This window comes from Podarcis gaigeae (genome assembly GCF_964106915.1).
Source record: "Podarcis gaigeae genome assembly, chromosome: 1".
NCBI classification, from domain to species: Eukaryota; Metazoa; Chordata; class Lepidosauria; order Squamata; family Lacertidae; genus Podarcis; species Podarcis gaigeae.
Genome location: NC_139678.1, coordinates 78,576,232 through 78,601,243, shown reverse-complemented (window position 1 = coordinate 78,601,243; position 25,012 = coordinate 78,576,232). Strand labels below are relative to the sequence as shown.

At 42.1% G+C, this 25,012-nt stretch overlaps 2 protein-coding genes and 1 long non-coding RNA gene across 39 annotated transcripts in view; 1 reads left to right on the top strand and 2 right to left on the bottom strand.

Moving 5' to 3' along the window:
• The window catches only part of PPP6R3 (protein phosphatase 6 regulatory subunit 3), a 62,472-nt gene extending 58,754 nt beyond the window's left edge, over positions 1 to 3,718 (bottom strand). For 15 of the 36 annotated variants that reach the window (XM_083756282.1, XM_083756261.1, XM_083756266.1 and 12 more), the window contains exon 1: positions 3,443 to 3,588. The gene's annotated coding sequence lies outside the window, so the exon portion shown is untranslated. Of the gene's footprint in view, positions 1 to 1,582; positions 1,614 to 3,442 lie in introns of those variants that run through there. The other 21 variants (XM_083756260.1, XM_083756297.1, XM_083756267.1 and 18 more) reach the window with 6 other exon arrangements.
• Positions 3,719 to 4,980: 1,262 nt separating this feature from the next.
• On the top strand, positions 4,981 to 25,009 carry LOC310825440. The gene is made up of 3 exons (XR_014555315.1): positions 4,981 to 5,063; positions 5,588 to 5,698; positions 24,762 to 25,009. It is a non-coding gene; the product is annotated as an uncharacterized lncRNA (long non-coding RNA).
• LRP5 (LDL receptor related protein 5) overlaps positions 15,879 to 25,012 on the bottom strand; it is a 117,169-nt gene continuing 108,035 nt past the window's right edge. Inside the window, exons 22-24 of one of the 2 annotated variants that reach the window (XR_014568127.1) lie at positions 23,055 to 23,152; positions 20,833 to 21,828; positions 15,879 to 20,749 (exon numbers count right to left, since the gene is read on the bottom strand). Coding sequence is in view for 1 of the 2 variants with exons in the window: in XM_083756101.1 (XP_083612227.1) it covers positions 21,567 to 21,828; positions 23,055 to 23,152 (360 nt within the window). In the remaining variant the exon portion in view is untranslated. Of the gene's footprint in view, positions 21,829 to 23,054; positions 23,153 to 25,012 lie in introns of both variants that reach the window. The other variant, XM_083756101.1, reaches the window with a different exon arrangement.

Below are 25,012 nucleotides of genomic sequence, written 5' to 3'. Positions count from 1 at the left end.
TACCCCACCAGTTGCTCTAGTTAATATATTTGCAGTGGAGACTGGTATTACTGATTTAGTGTGCATTTTGGCTGCATTTATGTAAACCAGACTTCATCTTTTACCAATAAATTGATTAACTGTGTCATTCTGATGCCCTTCACTAAAGCGATCAATCTGAACCTACAAAATCATTCACGTAATCATAATTCCACATCGCCTTTTAAACATTCTCCAGTATCACCTTTTCATGCTCAAAAATCCAACACTGTTAGATCCAATATGCATTTTTAGATCAAACATAAGTAAACCCCAATCTCAAATTCAATCTTAATGACAAGGTCAAAAGCTAGGCTTTATGTTTTACAGTAAATTAAGAGTGATACTAAATGAAATGCTTGAGATTTGTGATTCATCTCCCATTGCCGCAGATCTCTTTTGAATATACCCACAGAGGCTCCTAGACTGCATCAAGACCACAGCACAGGAGGACTTTTAACTCTTTCCTGTATGCCATTTTGCAAATGCAAATCATGCCTCTCCCAGCCAAAACACGTCTGCTATTTGACCCACTATGAGAAGCTGTAAGAATACCTGTGAATTTTCTCCATTTCTGTAAGTACCGTAGTAGCTGAAAGGTGGGCAGAGATTACGCCAGGAAAAAAGCATATGGAGAAGGTTCAAAAATCCCCCAGAGACCTCATGGCTACTTCTAAGAGAAAATGATAGTTTTGACCACAGATATGTAATATCTGGTCTGTTTTGGGACTAAGAGTAAAGGTTAGTTTCATTAACCCTACTGTATTGCAGAAGCATAGCACCACTAACTTTCAAAAGTAATTTTCACCCTACATAGGACTGAATCAGCTTTAACATTAGCTGATTTCACTGGGTTTAGGCATGTCTTCTATCTAGGATTGGGAGCACGAAGCATTTTGTAACTCAAATTTCCAGAACAGTTCCAGTGTGAAAGTCTTTTCATTTATCCCACTTCCAGAATAACAGCATTTAACATATGCTGGCTAGAATATACATTAGAACTGACTCTTGGATTCTTGCTCAAGTAAACAGTGCAATCCTATACCTATCCAATGGGACTTATTCCCAAATTTGTGGGTACCGAAATGTTTGTAACCCGAAGCGTTTGTACCACTGTATAGGATTGAAGCCTTAGTTGTGAAAAGTGAAAAAAATGCCTTCGTCTCCTATGACATGCAAGAAATGGTGTTTATCTAGTGATATTTCCATCCTAATTAAGCCTTGAAAACACAAACAATTTATCTCCAACAGAGAAGTTTTAAATTAAATAATTATTTAAAGGTTTTCATCTTTCCCTTCAAATTCTTAAATACTGAAATAATCAAAAGTTGGAAGAACTTTATGATCACCTAATCTATGTAAAGGCCATTATTTCCCACAACTGATGCTACAACTTATTTTTAGCCTGGGATATATCACTTGTAGGTGTTAATGTCACTTTGAGATTTGTATGAAAAGCAGGATGAAAATAAAATAGATTGATAGTGGAAATGGTATAGTATTCTATTTAAAATGCATTGTATGCTCTAGCTAGCTAATGTAGGTTTCCCTCCATTCTACTTACAGAGGCAAGAGGTGAAAGAGCCACTGGAAGTACCATCTGTGGAAACAGAATTAAAGAATTCAAATCTAGAAAGCTAATGCATAGCACATCAAGAAAGCTGCACCATTTCTTGATGTGCCTGTAGTAGGAAAGGCTGTGCTTACAGATGGCTCAAGCCAATAAGGTGATACAAGAGAAAATATGGGGGGGGGGGGGAACAGTCATCAGCCAATATGAAAAACAACCCTTCCTGACCCTAATCTGGCTGGAAGTACATGCAGAATTAGATACTAAAGCATAGGTATCTGAGCACTCCAAACATTTTTTAGGTAATTTTTAGTAGTAACCCATTTTATCCTTTGAGCAATTATTTATTATTCAAGTATAGTTCTACCTAGTCTCTTATCTTCCTTTTACTCCACTGATATTGTCAGGAAGACTTTTCCCCTCAATATCTTCCCCATGGAAACCATCAAAATAATGAAGGACCTCTATCAGGCTGATCAATTGCCCCACTAGCAAAAGTTCAAAAATTAGTGGAGTTCAGATGTTAGTATTACTAATTAAACTCATAGATTCCACAGGACAGCATCATCACAAACATTGCACAATGTTACTAACACAAGTACTGTACATAGTTTAAAATGAAACTGCCAGTTCTAGATGAAAAAAATGTTGCAATATTAGAATGCAAGAGTACATAAAGAACTCTCCTCGATTTTAAATCAAGGATTGTTACAGGAAGTTGTTGTTTTTACTAAGTTTCTCAATCTAAAAATAGTTAAGTATTGCTTGAAAAAGCAGCCAATTGACGTTAACACTTTCCCTCTAACTTTGTCCCGGCCAGGAAAAAGGACGCGTCGGAGCAGAGGAAGTATCTAACAACCTAGAATGTGCTTTATTTGTGCGGGATAAAAACTTTAAATCCCGTCCAAAGTGTTTGCCTGAAGCAGAATGCTCGTATCCCGCTCTATTAATACAGTCATATCACAGCAGCTGCTGCAGGAAACCGCAAACGAGCTCCCACCACCCAAGTTCACATCCCAGAAGCCAAACGCGCAAGACCTTCTTGCTACCCTTTAAGCAAAGGTTCATTTCACAGCTTCGCTCAGCCAAGGAAGCGAGTCCAAAGGTTGTTTACGGGGGAAAGAGGTCATCCTCCTACAACAATTCCCCCCCTTTCTTTTTGTAGGGGAGACGGGAGAGGATAGAAATGGGAATTTCTAGACTCCCTTCCACCCCCCAAAAGAAGCCTAGAGGAGTTCGCACACCGACCCAGAGTCTCCCCAAGGGGGAAAAGACCGAGGGGATGGGAGGACGTGGGGAACGGGCAGGGGGTCCCCAATGCCCGCTCATTGTTTCGGAGAAGGCGGCGGCAGCAACCAAAGACCTTCAGGAGAAGAAAAGGCTTCGGGGGCTCCCTTCCATTCCACCCCACCCCTCCTCACATGGTAGAATGAGGGAGGCGGGAGGGGAAGAGACGCAGGCCGCTGCGACGCAGAACTGGGGGACTGCGGGGGACACATCTCAGGAAGCAAAACAAACCGAGGCGCTTAGGCCGCTGCTGGGAGGTGAGGGGTGAGAGAGACGGAGAAAGGAAGGCCTCATCCCGCTTCCCTATGGGATCCCGGTCGGGAAAGAGAGGCGGCGGCTCACAGGGGCGACTAAGCGGCAGGGGTAGGGGAGGACTATCTCCCACTCAAGCGGTTCCTCGGCCATCGCGGCCCCCACCCGATCCCTCAGAGGGAAGAAGGAACGAAGCCCCCCCCCCCATCCCGCCTTTACTGTCCTCGAGCCTCGCGAAGAACAATTAAACTCGAGGCGCTAAAATGGGCCCAACGCACAACCCCCCCCCCCCGCCTCCTCAAGCGCGCCTCTTACCCCCCCTCCTGGCGGACCCCCCCCGCTCAGGCGGGAAAAGTACTACTCGCCACCATCACCGACTCTTCAAGATGGCGGACATATCAGCTCCTTCGAGTCCTCCTCTGTCCCCATCCCCCCCATTCCTGCCAATCAACCCTCTAAGGCTCACACCTTTCCTCATCAATCACCTCTTCTATTGGACAATGGCAAAAGCCTCTGTTTGCTACTGGTTCCAACGTGTCGTCGATCACACGCCAAGATACCTCACCATTGGGCAATAAAGGGGATAAAGGCCGGGGTCACGGCTTTGTTTCGCCCAATCAGCGTTTCCAGACGGGCGCCTCTAACTTCCCACCTCTACGCCTTAGCAACCAACTGACGTCACTTTGAAAGGCGTTCATGCTGTCCAACTAAAACCTCCGCTCCCATTTAAAAATAAACCAATGGCGGCCAATCGCTTGCCGAAGAGCAGGGACCAATGAGAACGAACGAGGGCAAACAAATGACTAGGAACGAATACGCTTCCCTATTGGGCGGCGTGAGAAACCACGCCCTCTTTGTGTAATTGAAGATATCAAACTGCCCGACAACAGCGGCTTCTTTAACTGGAGGGGGCGGAGTTGATACGAAACGAGGCTTACGAAAGGGCACTACTTGTAAATCAGGCGTAACCCGCTCAAAAGTAAGGGGAATTAGCTCAAATGGTAGAGCGCTCGCTTAGCATGCGAGAGGTAGCGGGATCGATGCCCGCATTCTCCAATTTTCTTAGTTGTTTTCCTTAACTGGAATTGTGGCATCCGTTTGAAAAAAGCTTTAGCTTCTATTATTATTTTCTCGCTAACATTGTATCGCGGCAGATCTTCTACACCTTCAGGGGTTGTGTACACTAAAGCCCGAACATATTTTTTAACAGGGGAGGCTCACCCTTACACGTATCTGCTAAAGTCCAAAAATCGACTCCTCTCCCCCAAAAACCTCTCACATCTGCTATTTCCAGGGTAGGGATAGGAAGAGCGAAGAAAAGGTGGTCGAAGTGCTGATGGAAAACGCAAAAGTTAGTGCTCCTTATTTTGATTGTTAATGCCCATGACTGTTAATGCACACGATGCTCTTTTTTTAAAAAAAAGTAAAATATGTTAGTTAGCCTACAAAATAGGCAGTACTGACCTTTCCAAACAAAATAAAAGTTTAGGCTACAGATCACCCTATGGCACCTGGCAGTTAAGTCCCACCGAAACCAATACTGTACATCTTACTTCTAAACAGGCATATATATGGTTGCCCTGTAAATGTTAGCCTCCTGGATGAAAGTACACTATGCATAAAGAGGCCAAGATTTAAAAAAGGATTTAAAATTTTGTTCTATAAGGGAAACACACACTTGACAGCAGTGTATCTGGAACCTGCAGTTTTGAGGAACAGCCTCATTCCTAATGCATGGCAGCAATGTGTCCTGCAATTGTGTCCAGCATGTGACAGCTAACTCACAAGGCTGGACAAACCCTTGCGCAAAAGTGGACACATTTGTCACATACTGTACTGTGCACCTTTCCTTCCTGTGTGGTTTCAATCTGGGCAGCTATGCCAGTAACCATGGCAAGTCTGTGCTGGTCACTTTTCATCCTCCATCCCTTGTTATGTAAGTCCAATATTAATTATTTCAGTTTTAATTACAGCGTCTACTCAGTGACTTGCATAACTGAAGCAAAGCTAAATGCAGAAAGGATTTATACAAGAGATCACATATGCTAAAACTCAACAACGGACAGTTGCCGTTTTCCCCCTGTTCAAAACAGACAACTGGAAAAGCAGCTCAAGATATCCTATTTGGAGAATTGCTTCACAGGAATATGTGTACAGTGGTACCTTGGTTTACGAACTTAATCCATTCCGTAAGTCCGTTCTTAAACCAAAGCGTTCTTAAACCAAGGCATTATTTCCCATAGCAGCGAGGGACTCAGTTTACAAATGGAACACACTCAACAGGAAGTGAAACATGTTCTGCTTCCAAGGCAAAGTTCACAAACCAAAACACCTACTTCCGGGTTTGCAGCGTTCTTAATCCAAGTTGTTCATAAACTAAGCTGTTCTTAAACCAAGGTATCACTGTATTGTCATCAATGTTTCTTTAGAAGGATAACCTAATGGGCCTTTTTATTACAGGTGCTTCAGACATGTTTCAGTCATGCCAAGTAGCATCTTTCTCCAGTTCACTACAGTATGTTTGAATTCTATTAATCTTCAGCCTCTTGCTGCTAAAGGTTGGTCAGAAAGGTGAGAAATATGTGAATGCTTTGCAGATCACAGCTTTAAATAAGGTCTACTAATATATATTTTTTAAGCATTACTCTTTACTGTTCTGTAAACCGGATCCTGCTATCTAAACTGGATTTGTGGCTGGGCTAAAAGATATGTTGCCGTCCAGCCCAGTGAGATTTCAGTCCCATGAAAATCAACACCTTAAAATGGTGCATAAAACCTGAGAAGGATGCCCTGAGCAGTTCCTTAATGCAGTTGTGAAAAGCATCCCAGGACAATCATTATAAATGAAGAAGCTGATAAATTAGTATTGATCACATGGTGATGATGCAGCAGCAAGCAGATTCCAAATACAAATATAGGTTTGCTTCTAAGAGGAACAAGGCGATTAATTTCCCCCCAAGACTCATACAACATAATCCCTTTAGATGAAACAAAATGTTCAAAATCAGTTTCCTAATCTCATTTCCATCACTGATCCTATTAGCCGCCTGGAAGCAAAGCTATTGTTGGCTCAGACAGAAACGATGCACAACCTCTCGCCATGCACATATAGCCAAAACACTCTCCCTCCTTCCAAACCTTGATATCTAGTCTACCAGTCCAGAGATTGGCAGGGGAGGGATAGAGCCATGAGTGTGCGGACAATACTATTCTGTTAATTTCTCAAACTACTTGGGCATTGAAGGCTTAGCAGAGTGGCCCTCCCCATGGATCATTTTTATGCGTGTGTGTGTCATAGCTGTCAACTTTTCCCTTTTCTTGTGAGGAATCCTGTTCAGAATAAGGGAATTTCCCTTTAAAAAAGGGAAACGTTAACAGCTATGGGTGTGTGTGTGTGTGTGTGTGTGTGTGTGTGAAAAACTTGGTGAAAAACTTATTGGTGAAAAACATCTATTTGTAGTTTTAATTATAATAATAACAATAATAAAAACAGGCTGCTCGAGATGGCAAATATGCTTTAAAAATGCTAAGATTGTTTTGTTTGTCATCTTCATTCTGAAAACATAAATTGCTGTATATAAGAGGCTGCTGTTACTATTAGCCATTCAATGGGTTTCAATGCCATACATAATTACTTGGGAGTAAGCCCCACTAAACACAAGTAGTACTTCTAAATCAATATCCATAGACATAGTCTCTGCAGGTATGCAGTTATTTCTGATAAATCCATTACTTGATCCCATCCAATAAAAATGTTCCTAATTAATTGCCTTCTACTGCAATAGCAGCTAATTATCCATAAATGCTAAGGAGTGGTTTGACTGTGTAGGTTTCAGTATTAACATCTGTGTCTGATTTACCAATGTGTCTGATTAATGTGTTTGGTGAATTTCTATTCACCAGAAACCTCTTATTCCTAAGGGCAGGAGGTAGACACACAACAGGGTAAATATCTGGGGTCCACTCTTTTTCCTTTAGCGATATGGATGCTCCTGAGGATAATTTAAACTGACCACACAAATCCTGAAAGGATCAGGAGCCAAGCCATGCTTTTATCATTTGAAGTTTTTATTTATATAATTAATCAGTTTGTGAGGTTTGTTTGCCTGGGGCTGTCAGTCAACATGACAATAAATGAGTTTTATACATTTTCACACAAATAAAATGTTAGTGCCCTCTGCTTTTAGATTATTTAGGTGTCACCACAATTTATTCAATTTATTGACAACATTTATACGCCATCTAATAACTGTTCTCCAGGCATAAAGCAAAAATTAAAATAAAATATTGTACGATAATAACCACAGGACAATTTTAAAAAGTAAACAAACTCCATTGTAAAAATTCAGCATCATAATGTCAGCAGCAGAATAAAGCAACACGGGGGGGGGGGGACCACTAAAAGTATCCAAAAAATATTAATAATAATTTCATTTATGAATAGCTTCGCATGAAGCTTCTTGAAGCGATTTATAATATTTATATGAAATATCTAAATACAGTGGATTCAAATGTTAACATTTCTGAAAGTCGGGGGGGGGCGGGAATAAAAAGCTTTCAAATTGCACTGAAATGTCTAGAAAGAAGGCAGCATATCAGATTCTTTGGGGAGGGTGTTTGATTACCAACCAGAACCTTTACTGGAAAGGAGACCTCCATGCTTATGTTAGATTATGTTAGATTTTGGGGGTATGCCTCATTTAAGAAAGCACCTGTCAGCCTCACCCATGGATTTGTAAGAACATACGTTTTTAAAAAACACCTGCTTTCTGATTAATCCCAGGTACCTTAGTAAAATATATTATTAATTAATAATCTAATTAATCACTTAACTAACAGTGCAATCTGATGCATGTCTCACCAGAAATAAGTCTCTCAGGTTTGCATAGGATTGCAGCTCTATTATTTAACCAATCCATAAACTCACTTATATCGTTAAAAAACAAAACATTCCTCCAAGCAGCAGCCTCACATATGACTCACATATCACACAGCCATATAAAATCCTACCTAGTTATTGCAAAGGAGAAAGCATCACTATCGTATCAGCAGTAGATCTCCATTTTCAAATAAAATATGAGAGAATCAGGAGTTAAATAAGCTTTTGGATAAGTTGGTTCACAGCTATCACCTCCAAACAAATAAATCTGACCCCACCGTCTGCAGTAAAGAATAGTGAAAACCCATTTCCTACAAGGACCAACAGCACCCACAGATGATTGTCAGTACGTTTTATTTCAACTCTTCATCTTCTTCAACTCTTCATAATCTAGTTTTGTATTGGGGGGTGTGCTGAAAAAGGCACATACTTATCTGCCTAAGGCTCCAATCACAGTATTGTAAGTTAAATAAGCACCACACATTAATATTCACGTTAGTAGGAGCTACTGCTCTTCTTGCAATCCTTATTGGTTTATACTCCCATATTTCACAAAGGCCAAACATTTTGCTCCTACTTTCTCAAACCCGAATTGCAGGGATCTGCAAGGAACAAAGTGTGTGTGTGGGGAATCCATATTTCTATTAAATAAAAAATGCAAACACAATTTTCTCTACAATACAGTAGATACAGTATTGATTTGATAAGAACAGGAGAGGGGACATCTCAAGTACAGCATAGTAAGTTATTCTTAGACAACAACCTATTGAAAGCTTGTACACTTTTTGAAATTCATATTTATTTCTTACCATTATTCACAGTGTTTCAGTTTAACATTACATAGTCAGCTCTACCTTGCATAGCAATTTCTTTTAAAAATGCATTATTATTTTTTAAAAGCATGCTTAGCAGTAGAATAACTGTGCCAATTTTCAAGGCATCAGCTGAGTTCTTTGCTTTCAGAAATCAGATTGACATTTCCTGAAATGGAGCAGATTCACTACTGCCATATTAGGCGACTTTACTTATGCATGGATGCAGAACAGCAATTCAGATCCCACAGGAGGGAAATAGGTGACCTACATATTGGCTCCGGACATCTGGTGGCTAACTCATCCCTCCCCCAATCCTTTAACACTTTCCTGCCCGCTGCCCTCTAACACACACATACGCAGATGCTCTGTTGATTGCAGAAGAGATGCTTCATAACTCTGGTATGACGGTATCATTAGTTTCCTGATGGACTCCAGGAAAAGGCTGGAGTTACTAACAGAAGACTTTTTTATTTCGATCTGCATTAAAGAGAAAACTAAAATAGGATTTTAAAATTGTGTCTCTAGGGCATGCCTGCGGTTCTGACAGTCTGCCACCAGAGGGCCTCAGAACCCCACCTGATCAAGTGTTTCTACACATTGCAAAAACAATGCAGAGACTGGCCCTTAGAAGGTATCCCACAACGCTGTCCTTTCAGATCTATTATTTCTCGTCTGCTGCCATCTACTGGACTCTAGCACGTTCCCCAGCCCCCACCCCCAGTGAAAAGTCATTGCTCAGGGTTTAAAATTCAAGGTTAGGGTTTTGCCGCCTCTTCTCTCTGCCATTTGGGACTCACATAAGCTGCACATGGCTTCCTGAAGGACTGTCGCAACACCTTCCTTCAGGCATAGTGTGCAGTTGGTTAGCAGCGCATGCTGGAGACATGCGCAAGCTCAGACCGGAACGGAAATTAAAAGAGCTGCAATTCCCCGAGGGGCCGTGCACTTAACATGCTTGTGGCCACACAGTGTTCTTTGCACTGCCCCAGATGCATCATCGTCCTTTCCCAGCTGGCCTGGGCCTCACACAGATGGCCGGGAAGAATGTCGAGAGCAGAAAACCATAAAAATGGGCTGGGCACACGTAAAAAACAAAACCCATGCACAGACTGCATAAATGAAGACATCAGAGACTGGCATGGGCGAAGTGGGAACACAGAGCGGGGTAAACAGGAGATTGCGTGCAGATGTTTGCTGTTCAGGGGCAAGCTAGTCTTGCGTTTCTAAAAGAAAAATCCAAGATGGAGGCAGCCACATCAGCCCAATGGTAAAAACAGTGGTGGGCTCAGTGGTGTTAGAAGTTATGAAGATGTCACTAAGGTGCTGCCAATGCAATCAGCTTGACTGTGCATGTTGGAAATCCTGTAAGCCAAGACCCACGTTTGGGGCTCTTTGGTGAGTGAACCCCAGCAGAGATTTAACATGGGAAAGCATGCAACGAAGTCTGGAAATAGAAGCTGTAAAAACTTTACATGGTGCCCTTTCCAGTGAATCCCAAAGTGCCCCTAGCACAAAGATAGATCTCATGTTTGGCAAGTTAAAAAATGGTTTAGTTACAGAGCTCTTCAAAGGTCAGATTCATGTGCTTTTTACATACAGAAGTCAGAAAAAGTTGCAGTAAAAAACTGCTTGGTTAAAAAATGGTAAAAAGCTCCTAAAATGTTAGTTTCAGACTCCATTCTTGTCTCAAACAAAAGAGGCTGGCCATAGCCATGTGGCTGGACAGAGCAGCTCAGAGCTCCTCATGCACCAAATTCATAAGTAGACTGAGTATAACAAAAGACTTGGTTGCCCACTTCCTCCCAAGGATAAGGAAAGTGACATAGGCTATACCTGGCAGGCCAGCTTACTCTATGGCATTAACCCTTTCATGCATTAATTAGACTGAAACATGCTGGTTATATGAGGCTGGTTTTCTTACAGTACAAATATAAGCCAGGTAGCACTGATGGCCTTCTCCTTTTAAAATAGTCGGAGACCAGGGGATGGTATTCCCATAGGGTGAATGAAGCATTACCCTAACAATCCCTGTCTGCCTTGAGCTAGCTCCCATCCACTTGCCTTCTTACTTAGAACCAGCCAAGAGATGGTGGTGGCCCTGTGTGCTGGTCCCGGGGGTAAGGTACCGTGGGCGAAAGCAGAGTCCACACGGAGAGGGGCGAGGTCCGAGGCGGAGAGCCGGGCGGGGAACAGGAACGCTGGAACAGGAGACCGAGCAGGGAACAGGAACACCGGATGATCAGGAACAGGAGGCCGAGCAGGGAACAGGAGCACCGGATGGTCAGGAACAGGAGGCCGAGCAGGGGTCAGGAACACAGGAAGGTCCGAAGCCAACAACGACGTTGCTCCCGCAACCTGGGACCGGGCTGACTAGGCTTTTATCCTCTTCTAAGGCCAGGGGCGGTCCCGGCCCCCAGGAGCCCCGCCTCCTCTGGCCTTAAGGCGAGCACTCCTCCTGGGAGCAACCAGTTCCCTTCGCCTCTCTGCCCTAAGCCTCTGCAGATCAGGAGAGGCCGAAGGGTTACTGGGCCCTGGAGGAGGCTCACCTGACGCCACTGAGTCCTCAAGCACCTCTGGGGCCAGAAGGGTTTCACCTGGGGCCAGCTCCTGGTGCTCTGCCACAGGTGCAGGCTCTTCAACATCTAGGCCTTGCCCCAGTTCAGCCGGCCCTGGAGGCGGGGACTCCTGTGCAGGCTGGGATTCCTCTGGTTCATCCTCTGAATCGGAATCCCAGGCCATCACACCTTGGCTTTCAGAGTCTTCTTCTTCTTCTTCTTCTTCTTCTTCTTCTTCTTCTTCTTCTTCTTCTTAATTAAAGAAGAATTCCTATCCATTAACTTCAACAAAAAATCCATCACATACCATATTTCACATAGTCTGAATTCCAAAAAACAGTTTCAGAAACCTACATACAAAGATCACAAAAAGAGCTAGCTAAAAATTAAATCCAAAAACAAATAACAAACAGATATAAAACTATGTTTTCAGTTTAATATCTTAGAATATAATCAGACCAAAAAGGCAAATGGGTATTTTGAGATCTACTAGTACAACTGGGAAGAGTTAAGGTAAGTCAGTAAGGGCCGCCAAGTGATTTCAAATGCATCAGACTTTGTTCCTCCTTAATCTCAGGATGGGGACAAAACTATAATTAGTCAGCTTCAGCTGCCATTGGCTCTGGCTCCATTTATTGCTGGCCTTCCACCCTAGCAGGCCCAATAAGCGGCAACCACCACTGGGGAAAACATTCACCTCCATTACTTAGTCCTCCAGTGGCAAGCAGAATTTAAATTTGTTGGGTTGATGTTTACTGATGCTACCCATAGTAGGGACAGAAAAACACAATGCTCAGCAAAAGAAAAAAAACCCTCTTGCTAAGGGTTTCACAGAATGGAATGCTTTTTCACCTTTGGTGAGGAAAAATGGAGATCACGCTGGTCCTTTGGAAGGAATAATACCCATAAAAGATTAAAGATGAGGGTATAAAGCAGACATAGGGACGAAGGGGAGGCCAATGAATCAATGAGTATGCCCAGGTGGCTTCAAGTCTGATGGCTTTGGCTTGGTGTTTCAACATATTTAATCCCCCACCAAGTTAAAACTGAGTGCTTTTGTCTGTGCTGCTACCCTCATACTGGACCACACAGCTGACAGGAGACCGTTGTGGGAGTGATGCAGGCTGTAGTGCTCATTTCTCTCTCAAGCCTGCAGAGAGGAAATACATACCTGCCTTTTCCAGAGTTGTGTGCCTCAGCACCTCAGAAATCTGCCCGGTACGTATGGCCTGTGGATGCTTGGAGGAAATAAGAACCAGAGGGAGAAGGGGTCTGCAGTTGCATCAGTTCAGCCCTCCTTATTATGATGCCGGCATTAAAGAAGATTGGGCAGAATTAGGGGTGGAGGGTGGAAAGAGAAAGTTGTTGGTCTGCAACCACTTCCCTTTCCTGAATGCTCCTAAAAAGGAAGTTTACAGGGGAAACAACTCGTCGAGGTGAGCTTCCATGTGTTCTGGCTTCCGTCACAGTGTTTTGTTGTGCCAGTTTAGTCATGCTGGCCACATGACCCAGAAAGCTGTTTGTGGACAAACGCTGGCTCCCTCAGTCTGAAAGTGAGACAAGCAATGCACCCCATAGTCACTTTGGACTGGACTTAATGATCCAGGGGTCCTTTACCTTACCTAACCATGCAGACTAACCAGCTTCTTGATATCCACCCGTATTGATTTGTTACTCATGCTGATTAGACAGATGCAGAAAGTGATGGCTTGCACTGGTGAATGTATAGGAGAACAGCTCTCTAGGACTGCAAGTCCAGAACCATGTACACAGGCTTCTGGTTATTTATGCATTCTCAGTTCATCGGAAGGGAATGACACCCCACATTCAAGAAGCAGGAGAGTGTCCAACCCTCCTCTAGCCTCCTCTCCTTTGCTTTATAAGGAAGGAGGACAGCTCCAGTCACTTCGCTAATTAGAAAAACACACACGTCTGGGACAGCAAATCTCACCAAAATGTAAACTTGAATCCTAAACCTCTTGAGGTGGTGGATGCTTGCCAGGCTTCCAAAGAGGGAATTACTACGGCAGTCAACCTTGCTGAGCTGAAGACATTCTTTCCTGCCTGAGTCAATTTTGTAGCTGCTTTCCCCCAATTTCTTGCAAGGTTTCTAGGTGTTCCAACCAGCAGAGATTTTTTAGGGGGTGTATTAAATTGATCACATGTATTTGTGCTTATATTTGCTGAACCGGTATTGAGCAGAATGGGGTATTCTGTTTGCAGGATGCTGAGCTATGAACAAGGATTGTTCATCATTTAACATGGAGCTGTCTCAAGTGGTCACCAGCCCAATACATAGTGCAGGTCATCTATTTGATTTGGTTTTTGTCTCTGGTGACAAAAGAGAGGGTTTCTAGGAGCCAATTGTCCTGGTCATAACTTTGGGCTAAAAGCACTAACTTTCTCCTACAGGGATGGGGGACCCATTAGGATGGTTGACTCCACCCCCAGAGACTTATGGACTCTAGTGGGTTCCTGCATGCTTGAGATGATATTTTGGGTAATCCCCTCAAGGTATACTGTGAAGTTGCATGCAATGAAACAGGCTGCATAACCCTTTGGGTCTCTTCCAACTCTACAATTCTATGATTCTAAATGTGGGGTCTTATCTATGGTGAGAACAACCCAGTGTTTTTGCACGATAGCTAAAGTGAGCCAGACTCTGTTTCAACTGTTTCTGCTACAAAGAATAAGAAAGCCCAAACTGGATGCCTGGACCAGAGCAAAACAGGCAATTCCAGAGCGAAGTGCTTGGCTGTTTGCAAGAAATGGTCAGATCAGACCATGGCAAGTTTCCTAATAAAGGCAAGCAAAGCAAACAGTCCACATGAGCAAAATTATTTCCAGATGCAATAAAATGGAAAAGACTGTACAACCTGCAAACGAAACGTATCTAGCCAACAGCTAGCCAGGGGAGGAAAATAATGTTTAGATTCCTTTGAGAATGAGAATCTTTTAAGGACTGGAATTTTAGGATAAGATGGCGTTCAGATTCTTTTTTCTCCTTTTTCTAAAAAGCAAATGCAGCAATTCTTTTCAGTAGAATGAAGTGTTGCATAGTAACTGGTCTTGAATCTGGACTGGCTCCGAAAGTGCACGCTTTGCCCGATAGCCCAGATAAGGGTCAAAAAGTCAGGTATATTTAACCATACATTTTAAAAATAAGAACCTTTTGCCTTTTTAAGAACCTTTTGCTTCAACCAGCATCCTGCTGTGCCTAAGGAGCCAAGCTCAAGATGCTTTAGAGCACAGAAGATGCAAGTGCCAGAAGCAGCAGTGGTTTATGGGATTTACGATGTGACCAGGAAGGCCCCTGGGTCTGGTTATGAGTCAGCTTGGCTGCTCTGCTGTCTGCTCCCCAACTTGGAAGACTAAAGGCTCAGCCACCCTTAAGATACCCAGGGCTGCAGATGTACTTCAGCATATGAGATGCAAAGGGGTACTGAAAGGGTTAGAAAAACTTGGGGAGTGTGTGAAAAGCCAGCCACAGAACAGGGGAAACTGCATAAAACAGAAGTTGCATATTAGGATAGCAATGCCCTACCCACTGCTGAGGAAAAAAAAACGTTTTGTCAGGGAGAACTATGCCATCTTGTGGTTTTATTATATGCCAAGTAACCACATCCTCAACTCTTCCTCTGGGACTCCCAGAGTGAGCACAAGGGCAGCTCAGTGTAAGCTGTCAAGTGCTGCAAACCAGAGTACAAGGATTTTGCCATGCCTTTTTGTGAAACAAAGAAGAGAAAGAGAGGATTTCTGGGCGTGCTGTTATTTATCTCTGGGTTGTTCTGCTCAGTTTCACAAATCTGCCTGTATGATTATCTGGACAGGGAGAACCCGCCAGCTGGCAAGATTCGCCTTGAGCCCCATCCCAGATGTGTCCATTTTCTGTTTTCAATTGTTCAACACATTCACTTTGTGTGTGTCCAATCAAATGCACAAATATGTGTACAATCCATGCTCATATGTTTGCACAAAGTGCCTCATCTGGAATTGCCATTTCCAACAGCTGAACTGCTATCCAGTTGGAAAGAGCAGAAATAAGGCGGCTTCAATATGAATGCTGTGCAAACGAACTCTTTTGGAAAAACTTGGTGCTTTGAAATGATACAAACTAATTGTGAGCCCTAATGTAAGGCAGCAGCTTGTTGCTGTAGTCATAAATTAGCAAGAATGAATCAACACTTAATTATATATTGCTGCCCCGTAAACTTAAATCTATGAAATTTCCAGGAAAAGCGTTTTCAGTGATTACAAAAAAAAAGGAGGGAAGGTTGACAACACCACCGCAAACATCAACACAACTTTAAAACTGTTCATGCAAAATGTGTTCACCAACATTAATGCATTATGGAAGGGTGGGGATTCAGCCTATAAACTTCAGAAAGAATAAAACCAATATGCACTGGGAAAGAGGCAGCAAATAAAATACGCTGTAACAAGCACCAATTTCTTTTGAAAGTTTAACACCAGGAGGGAAGAAAAACCCACTCTCAACAGTATTACATGAAAAATCATTTATGCAGGGAGGTGTCAAACAATCCTCCCCAGAGTTTGAATTACAAAACAATGCCAACAAAATCTATAATACAAAATGTAGAGAATTAACTTTACAGACGTTTATTTATATATGAAGCCAGAAACTTGAAACAACACTTTAGCACTGGTGATATGGAACAATGATAAGTTGCAGTGTCAAGGTTGCTTACTGTATGTTCAATTTTATGACACAATCCAGCCCAACTGGACTTTGCTCTGTTTTGTTGCTTGCATACCAAAGTGTGGGTGTGTATGTGCAGTTAAAAGGGTATTTTCAACCAGTCGTCTTTATAGAACGCCACATTCTATAAACAGTGATTTTAATAACTCTTCTGCTGGCGATGCAAAGAACTTTAACCTAGTGTTATTTAAAAAATTAGTAGTAACATGAATGCCAGACCTTGTGAGGAACATGTTAATCTAACTTCATAACTGGTACTTTGCAGCAATCGCATACAAAAAAAAAACAAAAAGTCACATACAATTTTATACTGAGAACATAACCAGTAAAAATATGAACACTAGGACTCCCAGGAAATGGGGATACATGTTGGTTAGTGGAAGTTCCCTTGAAATAGAGCAAAACTCCCCCACAGGATACTTTGAAGTGTTTGCCACAAATCACACCAACTTTCTAAAGTCAACATTTAGTGATGTTGCATTAATGATGTCCAAATAAACTTAATTCCACCGTCATATGGATGCCTTTGCTCAGAATGACTTGAGCATTAGCACATTTTTGCAGCACGATGCATGCTGAAAAATTAACCAGTGGAACACAACGAGTAAGAGGCAACTTGCTGTTTAAGGCTTTGTTATAATCTGCCCAAGTCAATATGCTAGGCTGCTGAAAAATACCAAAGGCACTTTTTCCCCATGTATGACAAATTGTGTCTACAAAAAGGATACAAGTATAAAGCTAAAATATTTAGGCTGTTTGCTGAGTACATTTTACAATATAAATATAAAAAAGATTGGCGTGAGTCTATTATAACCATTCTTGGCAATATTTGTATATATTCATGTCCATTTACATTAGCAGCAATTGCAAGAAATATTTAGATACAAATACAGAAAGCAGCCTGGGTTTCATTTCTGTGTAAAATGCCCTCTCAATTTCATGTGGAACAGCAAAGCACTACCCCCATCTTCTAAGATGTCTTCCTTGGAGTCACCCATTTGCAACCCAGAAATGCCCCCATTTCACCTCTAAAATTCTCACTGCAGTGTGCAATGAGGCAGCAGCTGCTTCTCCTGCTCCCTTTCTCCCCATGGTTCTGTCATCTCCCTGGTGCACCTACTGAAACGGGCACAGCATGGCAGAAAGAGGCAGGTAACAGAAGAGGTAGAAGTTGCTGTGGCTGCCTTGCGGCACCTAACGAAACAAGCAGATTCAAGGGGGGAGGATCTCTAGGTTGCAATTGGCTAGCCCCATTTTTTATTTTTGCTTCATTTTGTTCCAGGCCAATAGGTTTATTTATTTATTTAAATCCACAACTGTTCTGTTTCTAATTGCAAAATACTTCAAATTACATTATTTACAAAGTATTTTCCACAGATAATATTTTACAAGTAAGCTCGACCTTACACCCTTCTTTCCACAGCACACAAGCACACATGCAGGCACACAATGAAAAAAGTTAACCACAGGGGATCTCTGGGGGAAATGGCTCCTGGCCTTAGGCTGCAATCCACTTCCTTGTGAGTAAGCCCCAATGAACTCAGTCGGACCTACTTGCAGAAAATTATGCTTTATTTTTCAAGAGTTTCTTTTCAGGTGCAAGGGTAAACTAAGCAAGCTTTTAGGTCTACTTTTTCCTCTTAAAAAAAGGCACGCGTGTACGCCAGGTTGCTTGTCAAGACTAAATTGACTTCCAGGCTGGATTAGGACTTGTGGTTAGTGCATCTATCGGTAGGCAACAGATTTGAGAGCTTTTAAGAATCAGAAACTACTTTGTGAAAAAGAGGCTTGCCATTGAGCTTCCACCAACCACCTCAAAAGAAATTAAAAGTTTTCTTGGGTGAAAGAATGCCACACACAGCCAGTGACCTCGTTGCAGGGAAGTATTATAAGACGTCTGGCCATGGTTGTACCAACATTGTCTGAAAAGAATGTGTGGCTTCTTGGGTTTTATTGTGCAAAGCTGAAAACTTACAGTGAAATCAATCGACATGGATCATCTTGTTTGATAGCACAAGGTGAAGTCATCCCCTCCCACAAAAAAAAAAAAATCTGTGCTTGAGTTCAAAGCATTCTTTATGCAAGCCAATTATCTTGCCATTTATTCAATTAGGTGTTTCAGTACTTAGTTTCAAATTCACTTTTTAAAAATAATTAAATTGAACGTTTGTCCAAAATTGATTGACTTCATGTGTCACATGTTCCTCTATGCCGCAGTGTGTTGCCCTGAGACCTATGTCAAATAAGGAAATGAATTCTAGCCTAGCCCACAGTACTGACGAGTATATATTTAAAAATTAAAATTCAGGGCTGCGCAACAAACGCTTTCATGCTGTTCATTTACTGGAAATGCACTTGATGGCTCTGCTGGCTCAAAGTATGTCAATTACAGGCAAACTATAAAGCAAAGACATTTCTTCTCAGAATACAAGAGCCCAGGGTTATCCAATGAAACTGACCAATATGAGGCTCAGAACATACAAAATGAAAGACTTCTGCACTCATCACAAATTCTAACTCTCCATTAGTGGGGAGTTTGTGAAAGAGGGGAGGGGAATCACATTTCCATGGATATACTAGACGGAAAGGTGACCCCAAGTGATGAAAGTGTGGCATGCACTTCTCTGCAATTTGCTTCTTTGAAAATGTTGCAGCATTTCATACCAAAATTTAGTAACCACGATCTTGCAAATTATTAAACAGGCTTGTTGAAATCAATGGGCTATAACTCGAGCGACGCAGCTTTGGTCAAGAAAACCAAACGTAATATTTTCTCCGGTTCTGTGAAGACCATGGGCTGGATGCAAATGAATTTTACATCTCGCCCTTGTAAGAAAATGAAGCAACAGTTTACAAAATCTATAGCAGAAACTACTATAGGACTGGCCTACACTAAGAGCAACAGTAGCTATTTCCCATCTGCTTATGGTTCTCTGTTCTGCTCACTGCATAGTAATGTGTTTCCGAAAATGTAGGGGAACACCCCCAATAATTTGTGGATTTATTTTCTTTCTTTTGAAATCAGCAGTTTATTGAAATATCTGTCTTTTAACGTTCAGTGTCACTTGCAAGACAACCATAAATTAGGCCTGCAATGTTAAGAGTTAAAATAGCAACCTCTTTACAAATGCCACATGAAAGTTTAAACACAGTTATGCTGAAGTCAAACAACGGGATGGAAACCTCTCAACTGTAAAATATACATGCATGCTTTGCTTATAATTTTAGTTGGATATGAGACAATTGGATATGGCCTTTCTTTCCTGCTTCTCAGTTTACATCATTAATCAGGGATTTGTTGAGAATACTTAACAAGTTAAGATACTATTATGAATGACTTTGACCAGAGCCAACTACATGTATTACCGCGAGCAGAGCCTGTGCGGGAACTGCTAGGAGAACTCTCATGTCTATGGCACCCTCCAGTTTATTGATTTTGCGGTATCCACAGACATTTGCAGTATTTGTGGAGTAAGCATTTGCAAATAATTATAGTTCTTCATCCACCACGCTGAAACTTTGCAAGAGAAGGAAAGGATAATTTCTTGAGGGACATACCCCACCCCGTCCCACCGAATCTAAGCATCGGTCCAAATGCTTAGGAAGCACAGATTTAAGGAAAGGAATGGTAAGATAAACATCAGAACGTCAAACTCCACCCACTCAGTAAGATAGGAAATACTGGCGAGGGTTTGGAGGAGTTTCACATCATGCTCAGTCAAAAAAAAATAATGCAAAAAAATCAGCTATGAGTTCAAAAAGGAACATTTTTCATCCTTGTCAGTGCCATTAAGGCTGTTCAAAAGTCTGCTGCACCTGCTGTTCTGCAGCTGTGAAAACATATTGTGATTTTAGTTCTTTCTTTCCTTATCATTACTTGTTCATATCGTAGCCCTCACAATACTGAAGTTTCCAAACATTCTGTACAAGGCAGTCAAGTCTGAACACCGAAAAAGGCAAACTTAGAGGCAGATAGCACAAGACGTGTTGCTCTCTTCCTAAGCACAAAAACAGATTTGAAATGTGCCCTGATCCAGCAGGTGTGGGAGAGCCAAATGTAAAGAGGAGGCTTGCTTATTCAGTTTCAAATAAAGGACAGATCTGCAGATGCAAAGTCATGAGAAGAAGCCCATTCACGCAAAAATGTTCTACAGACATGCACCTCTTGATGCAAATGGAGCTAGATGAAGCACACGAGTTTCAACGGATTAATCAACTAAATCTGCGTAAGTCTGCAGGTGAACAAAAACAATATTTCTGGGAAAGGTGTGCATGCTGCTTTTAGATGATGCATCCTGATTTTTATGACAGGCGTCATTCCAGAAAAGGCACCCCTTCCAGCATATGACAGAAGAAAATGTATCTGATATCCATTAATCCACACTCTATTACATAATTCTGTTGCTCAATGAACTGGAGACTTTTTTTTTAATCAACTAAGTATGTGTGTCATAATTTTGGAAATAAATTTCTTTTTATAAAAGCTTGGAATTTTTGTGCAAAAACTCAATGGGACAAAAAAAAGTGGGCTGGGGGTGGGAGGTAGAAGAGAAATCTCACAGAAGCTAGCCCATTGTGACCTTTTAGATGAGCATGATAACAAATAGTGGTATCACTTTTTGGATTTTCCATTTCTATTTCTATCGTAGGTCTCTTAGCCACATGCCTTCTTAGCAACTGCACAGCTGAACTCAGGACTTCTTTAGTCCCCCCCCCCCCGCCCCAACTAAAATGACACTCAGGTTCTCAGAACCCTGACAGGACTGTGTGCAGCACAAAGGTGTCCAGTGGGCTGGCTGCATGCTTATTTCATCCTAGCGAAAAGTGGTTTGCAATGTATAAAATGAGAGCGAGCTTCAGAATTCCACCTTGACCCCTGGACGGCTTTCTCTGGAAAGCAAATGATGGAATAAAAACAGGGGGACAGACCTTATTTCTTCTTTTCGTTTTCTTTTGGAATGCAACATCCCCAAAGAAAAGTACGTTTTTGTGGTTAATTACCTACGATCAAGTAAATAAAAAATAAAAATATCCTGGATGTATATTTCAAACAACTTTGCCATTCATTCACACAGTATCTTTACTCCCTCTTTTTTGTTACTTGACACACACACACACCCCACCGCCGCTTGTACATTCCCCTTTACTGAATCAAAACAGCAATTTCAAAAGCTCCAGGTATCTACGCCCCATTTCCCACCTCCTTTGGAGGTCGAATTAATTTTGTGACTTCAATGCAAAGGCAAAATATGGCACAAAAAGAATGGATATTAAATTAAAATAAAAACAAAAAACACAACTTATAAATATTATTCCGCTGTACAATTTTCACAGCCCTGGCCCCACCCGTTTTTATTCACATTTTTAAAGTTCCCGCCCCATTTTTTTAGATCATAAAATATATATTTAAAAATCTGTGTTCATATTTAAAATATATTTACAGGAAAAAGATAAGTTCCTTCTGCTGAAATCATGAAGAGTCTGTACAAGGGGACGGGGGAGGCGGGTAGAGGTGGAAGTAACTTCGCTCTGTGGCGGGAGACGGCGGGCAGCTCTCTTCCGCTGACATGTACTGGCTGCGGGGGGTAGGAGGAGGGGGGTAAGGGTCTGAGTCTGAATTTAGGTCTATGTAGTATTTATTGGCTTTCCACCGGCTCGTGGTGTAGTCACTGTCACAGACATCAGTGCTGCACGGAGTAGTTGGTGGAGCTATCCCACGTATAAGATAGGGCCTGAAAGAGAAAATCAAAGTTAGCTGCATCGTAAAAAAATATGCTCCGTAGCAGGAAAAGGAGTTATTCTTCCTCTTTATCTGCATCAATATGGTCAGCTGAAGGAGGCAGCTGTGATAGCGGGTTTTATTTGCATGTCACATTGCCATAGTTAGAAATAAAACTGTGGTTTGCCTGCTTCGCCCCACCACCGCTCTTGCCTTTGCCATGCCGCGAGAGAAACAAACCAGAGGCTTCCTCTTTCTCTCAAACCACAGGTGCTAAGCCAAGTATAAACCTTGCCTGTTCAAACCTTCTGCTCATGATCTGTTGAGAGAAACAGACTGTGTGTGCCAGTTTGCACATATTGCCCAGCCAGCCCTTTAGTTTGGCTTGGTCCTGTATACCTGAAGGAGCATCTCCACCCCCATCGTTCAGCCCGGACACTGAGAGCCAGCTCCGAGGGCCTTCTGGTGGTTCCCTCATTGTGCGAAGTGAGGTTACAGGGAACCAGACAGGGCCTTCTCAGTAGTGGTGCCTGCCCTGTGGAGTGCCCTCCCTTCAAATGTCAAGGAAATAAGCAGCTATCCTATTTTTAAAAGACATCTGAAGGCTGCCCTGTTTAGGGAAGTTTTTAATATTTAATGCTGTACTGTTTTTAACACTTGATTGGGAGCCACCCAGAGTGGCTGGGGAAACACTTGGTGATGAAAAGTTTGAGAAGCCCTAGTGTAGGTCACGGAAAGCATTGGAGCCAACTCCTAGGGGCTGTGGGAGCTTCGGCCCCCACAAAGTTGATGGGCATTCCCATTCAGTGTGTGTGCACTGCACCATGTGATCGATTATGTGGGGCGGGGCTTACCTGGGCCCCCACAATATTTTATTCAAGTTGGCGTGCCTGATGGAAATGACGTTACTCCTAAGGGCAGAGTTGTGGGCATAGTCAGGCCAAGGCTAAAACACTTCATTCTTGGTAGCCTGTTTTCAGTATACCTGTAAACAGGCCTAGATCCCAATTCTGGGATCCTGACAATTAAAATGTAATAAGGTGACAGCTAAAGCATATGCATTAGAGAGAGAAAAATAAATTCAATACTATAACAAAAAGTGATTCATGTTAAACCTAAGAGTAGATTGGAAACTGAATGAGGGAAGAGCCTTTCAAGCTTTTGAAGGCTGAACTTTGGGGAAGTTCATTCTGGTTCACTGACATCACCTTGCTATGAAGAATTCAAAAGAGAGCTTACCTGTAAGATCTTGTTGTTGAAGGAATGTTTGAAGAATAGAACATTTCTGTGTTATAGAGGGAGCGATCAGTGGCTGGTGAAGGCGGTGGATTCAGAATCTGTGGAAGGATAAAATAAGTATTTTTCTTTGTCCAAGTCATGCTACCAACAGAAATCACCCTGGCTCTTGTGTACAAAGGTTCACAAAAGCTGTTTTTCACAAAGTTGCCTCGCGTAGCCTTGATAACGGGAGTACAAAGGTTGTATGAGTCTGCTCTAAATCCTTACTTCTTATTAGAATAACCGAACCATGTTATTAACATGCATCAATTGTTTCTGACTGTAAACTTAAACATGTATTGTCCTAGAAACCACTAACTTTGTTGCTATTAGATTGACTAGTAAACTGTTTACCTTCCCTGGCAGCAATTCCCTGGGCCTCAAAGAAACATTTTGTTAACTGGAAAAACAATGCATTTAACGTTGAACCTTCTGTATGCACAGCAAGTGGTTTTGAAACTGTCCATTCCTTATGAACTGCTATTTGTTTTAGACTTCTTCATAGGTTGCTGGAAATTCTGATTGATCAATACATCTTTTTACAATTTTAAACAATACCTGGTCTATTTAAGCATCCCTCTACCCTTTTCATTTCCAACTGGTCTTAGCCATATAGCTTTTTAAAATGCAAATTGTGGCTGAAATTTCTTCAAGGGATTAGTATGGTCATACCCTTCCCGTTTTTAAAATGGTCTTTTCTTCTGTTCTTTAGCTCATTTGTTTGCCAGAGTCGTACACACAGACTTCATTTGCATCCTAAAACTGCTTTTAAAAAAGGTTTCTTTAAAATTTGTAACTTCTAAAAATTGTAAGGGTTTCTGCTGCTCTTCCTTTGGATGATCTTAAAATGGTAGCTTTCAGTCATTGCTTTCCCCATATATAAAGGGCAGAAAGAGGAGTTTGGCCACTTGCCATTCATTGCTTCTGCCCTGCAGGAAAATGTCATAACGTCATTCAGTCCATCCTAGCTTTGACAAGAGTGACTTGGATTGACTTGCTCAAGGACACAAGAGCCAGCAGCAGAATGAAGAAGCAGCTTGTAATGTCCAGTTTGACCCTGAGTTGCCATGCATAGCTGGGACAAGGGCACAGCTGACTTGAGGATTTGTGGGGCAGGGCAGTCCCCTTATGACGGCTTCTGAGGCATACAACAGAATCAATTGACTGTGCTGGACCATCCAGTCAAGTCTGCTCTCTCTTGGATTCAACACAGTCATTTCTCCCATCCTCTTGCTTTCTCTATAACAATGGCTGTTTTTTCATTTATGAGAAGAGGATTCAGAGGATTTGGGTCAGTTCACAGAGATCCAAGACAAAAATCAATGCAAATAAACAGCAGGAGAAACGTTTGACTTCTGAGACTCCCCATCATCTCTGACCAGTCTCTCTCTCTCTCTCCTCTCTCTCTCTCTCTCTCTCTCTCTCTCTCTCTCTCTCTCTCTCTCTCTGTTCTTACTTTGGCACACGCCTGTGGGACGATACTGTGCTGCTAACTGCCTTACTAGGTCTGCAACCTCAAAAAGTTCACAAGGAACAGAATGATTACACTTAGGTAGGGGGTGGGGGAGATACAAAACCGCAGACACTCAGAGGAATGTTCTCAAAGGTCATTATCTGAACAAAAAAATGTGTGCTTTAAAATCTAACACTCTGTTTACTCATTACCAGGCTCAGTGATCATCCTGACTTCTCTGGGATTTTTTTCTGAAGAGAAAAGCCTCATTATTGCTCAGTGAACTGAAGAAGAGAATGCCAGATACCTTTCAGAGGACACCAGGCTGGCCTGCAACTCATAGCCAACAACGTGGAAGGGTTTTTTTTAAATAAAAAACAAACAAACCAGCTCATTCCTAACAGAAGAGGCTTATTTCTGAGTCATAAATGTGGAGATAGGGGCACAAAACGGGAAACATAGCATT